This window comes from Chrysochloris asiatica, unplaced genomic scaffold, assembly GCF_000296735.1.
Source record: "Chrysochloris asiatica unplaced genomic scaffold, ChrAsi1.0 scaffold00039, whole genome shotgun sequence".
In the NCBI taxonomy this organism is placed as follows: Eukaryota; Metazoa; Chordata; class Mammalia; order Afrosoricida; family Chrysochloridae; genus Chrysochloris; species Chrysochloris asiatica.
The window spans coordinates 21,712,476-21,716,202 of record NW_006408557.1 but is presented as its reverse complement, the minus strand read 5'-3'; the positions used below and the strand labels follow the sequence as shown (position 1 = coordinate 21,716,202).

Sequence of the window (3,727 nt, the reverse complement as noted above, 5' to 3'; positions counted from 1 at the left end):
GCATGAGGACAAGAGTGTAGAGGAAGGAAGGGAGAGGGAAAGAATAGGGGTAAGGGGTGGAGGGGCAGGAGGCGGTGAGAGGAAGCTGAGCAGCTGTGGTATTTGGAGCAAGTATAAATAGCCGCCTGAACGACTCTGGTCAAACAGGGGTTTGCAGCTGTAGCAGCTCTGTGGGCAGGCCTGTCTGACACAGCAAGTCCATCCTGGGCACAGGGCCGACTGGTGGGCAGGCACAGTCCCTTGGGGCTCTGACAAGACTCCTTCCCCATCACCACTTCTCTGGATGCCCTCCGGGCCAGCCATGCTGCTGGGTAGCTTTCTTCTCATGGTGGCCACCACAACTGTGGCCCAGCCAAGGGGCCAGAAGGTGAGCAGGTCCCGCTGGATACATAGAATCCAGCAAGGCCAGTGCAGTTATACCTTCGTGCTGCCTGAGCCCTGCCTACCAGAGCCTGAGCCCTTCGGGAGTTCCAACAGCCTCCCAGGGGACTCGCCGGCTGACCCACCGCCCCTGGGGGACTGGCGGAGCCAACGGGTACGGCAACTGGAGAAGGTGCTGGAGAACAACACGCTTTGGCTGCAGAAGGTAAGGACAGGGCTTGGAGGAGATGGGACAGCTTTAGGTCTGTCAGTATCTGCAGAAAGAGAATCTACCTCGACGGTCTTCTTTGACCACAGAGGGCTGAACTATGGAAGGGACCCTCATCCCTAAACTGTACAGAGTGGAACAATGAGGCCCAGAGAGGGCCAGGAACAGGCTTGAGGCCACACAGCAAGACTGGGCAGTGTCAGAACCTGGCACCCTGAGTGCCCATTCATTCATCTGTCCAGCAGAAATGTGTTGAGTGCTGACCACATGTCAGGCCCATCCTAGGTGCTGGGGATACAACAGTAAACAGAAAAGTTGGTGCTTGTCTGGACGTACAATCTAGAGGGGAGATGGTGATAAAGAGATGAACAATAAATGCTACTATGTCAAAAGGTGAAAAGAAATGAAGGAAGGAAGACAAGGAGCGGCCAAGGGGTGGCTATATAAGGTCAGATCATTGGAGAGGACTTCTCAGAGGTGTTTCAACTGAGAGAAAAGGCAAAGTAATGGAGCTAGCTCTTTTGAGGGGAGAGCATTCCAGCAAAGGAACCAGCAAGTACAGAGGTTGTGAGATCTGACAGGGGACTGTAAGGACCGGCATTTGTTCTGAGTGTGATGGGAGCCCTTGCAGGGTTTTGCAGAGGGATGGTCACTCTTGGTTGGGACTGAACAGGAGAAGATTCTGTAGAGGGCAGGGTGAATGCCAAAAAGAGGCCACTGCAGCCTCCAGGAGGCTTGCAGCAGGAAGGGACTAGGTGAGAGTCGTGGTGGGCAGATTCTGGCTCATTCTGGAGGTGTCTGCTGATGAACTGGATGTGATGGGAAAGAGCAAAGAGCTGAGAACAAACACACTGTGGTTTGGTTCCAAGCCCAGGGACACTCTGGGCTCTCCTGTCCTCATTCTTTCATTCATTTATTTTTTCTGCATACACTCTGAGCACCTACTGTGTACCAGGTCTAGGGCATTAGGGCAGAGGTGGACGAGGCAGGCCTGGCCTGGAGTGGCTGAGGGGACAGACAAAGTATCCTGCAGTGCTCCTGATGAGTCAGAGGTGAGAGTGGAATCAGGGCCCCAGACACAGGGGACAGTCTGGGTGGTGGCACGTGGTAGAAAGCAGCAGACCGAGTCACTGAGTTTTAGGCGGTCCTAGTCTAACACAGGATATAAGTATAAGACAGGGACTGACAGGCTGTGAGCCGTGAGCATTCAGGATTCCCCAAGGTGCAGTTTCTTCTTACCCCCATGGTTTCTAAATTCCTTAAACTATGTATCCAATCAAGGGCTTCTGGTACGGTAATGGTTACAGTTGGGCTGCTCACCACAAGTTCAGCAGTTCAAAACTACCAGTGGTTCCATGGGAGAAATATGAGACTTTGTGCTCCTGTAAAGATTTACAGCCTCAGAAACCCTTTGCAGGGTCGCTATGAGTCAGAACTAACTCCATGGCACACCACCACCACCACCACCACCGTATACCCAATCAGTAAGAAAGGTCTGCCCCCACTGATGCATGCTTACTTAGGCACGAACATCTGTATTAATATAATGCATTCAGGGCCTCACTCTGGTAAAAAAAAAAGATGGTCTGTGAAATCATGTCTATTGATGTTCTGGCAGCTTCCTTTTGCATTCCAAAAGGACTGTTTTGTGCACAGCATGGGTTTATCTGACCTCAAGGTTGTTGTTGTTAAGTGTCATCTGGTCAGTTCCAACTCACAGTAACTCTGTATAGGGTTTCCAAGGAGTGTCTGGTGAGTTTGAACCAGCAACGTTGCCATTCAAACTGACCTTGAAGTCAAGTGCTTATCCTATGGCACCACACCAGGATATTATACTGCGTGTACCTAACCAACCTACATTGTACATACACTCAAGTAAACACTCATATACCCACATATTTACGTGTGTGTACACACTTAACCTGTTTTTATTCTTCCTCCCTTAGTCCCTTGCTCATCACCTTCCCATATTCCCTTGCCCACTTGCTCCTTAAACATGTCCACCTTGTCTCCATCTCACCCTGGGCCTCCTCAAGGGAGGTCCTGGCCACGTATGTTGGAATCCAAGCTTGCAGGGACTCCATACTGCTCTGAAATATGTGGATGTATCTTCAGGCAGCTGTTTCTGAGACCCATGGGGTCATTTCAAACCTATTCCTCTCCACCCTTCAAGTTTCCCTCTTCACCTTCCCACCCATCCCATGTGTTCACTAGGCTCTGGGTATTCCACTTCAATGAGCAATAAAGGCTAAGGAGAAAGAAATCCCTTAATTATGTGCCCCACACCTACAGGTTCACCCATGCACCCACGAGTCCCCAGGCCTCTCTTCAGGCTCTGAGGGAGGCGTTTTCTCCATGAGTCAGGACCAGCCCTTCCTGGACTGTGGGTGCCATGTCCTCACAGCCCCTAAACCTCATATCACCAACCATCCACTGCTGTGTCTCTATAAACATCTCCCTCCCTGCTGGTCCTTCTCTTCAGGGTTTAATCACACCTAAGTTCGGTGCTGTAGGATAAGAATGGGACTGCTAATCACAAGGTCTATAGTTCAAACCCACTAGCTGCTCCTCAGAAACGCTATACAGAGTCACTATGAGTTAGAACAGACTGGACAACACTTAACAACAACAACAAAGGGCTAAGCAGAACAAGAGGAGCAGTAGGAATCACAAGCCTCGTTTCCAGCCCATACTCCTGGCTTCCGGCCTGGCTCTCAGAAGTTCTCAGGTTCTGTTTCCACTTGCTCACTTCCCATTTACTGCTTTCCCCAAGGTCACCTCCCACTCCCCAAGGACAAGGGCCACCACTCGGTTTTCTTTTCACTTGACATCTTAATTGTCTAGTGCTTCCATAACAGAAATGCCCAAAATGGTGATTTTGACAAATAAATGGATTTGACTACAGTGTAGGAAGCTAGAAGTCTGAATTCAGGATTCTAACTCTAGGGAAAGGCGTTCTTTCCCTGTAGGCTCTGGAGGAAGGGTCTTGTCTCTCTGAACTTCTGTTCCTAGGCATGTGGCTTGGCATGTCTCTTCCAACAACTCTGCTTTCAAGTTTGCATGTTTAATCTCCTTTATACCTCAAAAGGTATAAAGATATTGACTACGCAAAGGCTTTTGATTGTGTGGATCATGACA

The 3,727-nt window shown here is 50.0% G+C and overlaps 1 protein-coding gene across 1 annotated transcript in view; it reads left to right on the top strand.

The window, feature by feature from the left end:
• Window positions 1-283: 283 nt before the first annotated feature.
• ANGPT4 (angiopoietin 4) overlaps window positions 284-3,727 on the top strand; it is a 58,647-nt gene continuing 55,203 nt past the window's right edge. The window contains exon 1 of the mRNA XM_006860730.1: window positions 284-586. Coding sequence (XP_006860792.1) covers window positions 284-586 — 303 coding nt within the window. The remainder of the gene's footprint in view (window positions 587-3,727) is intronic.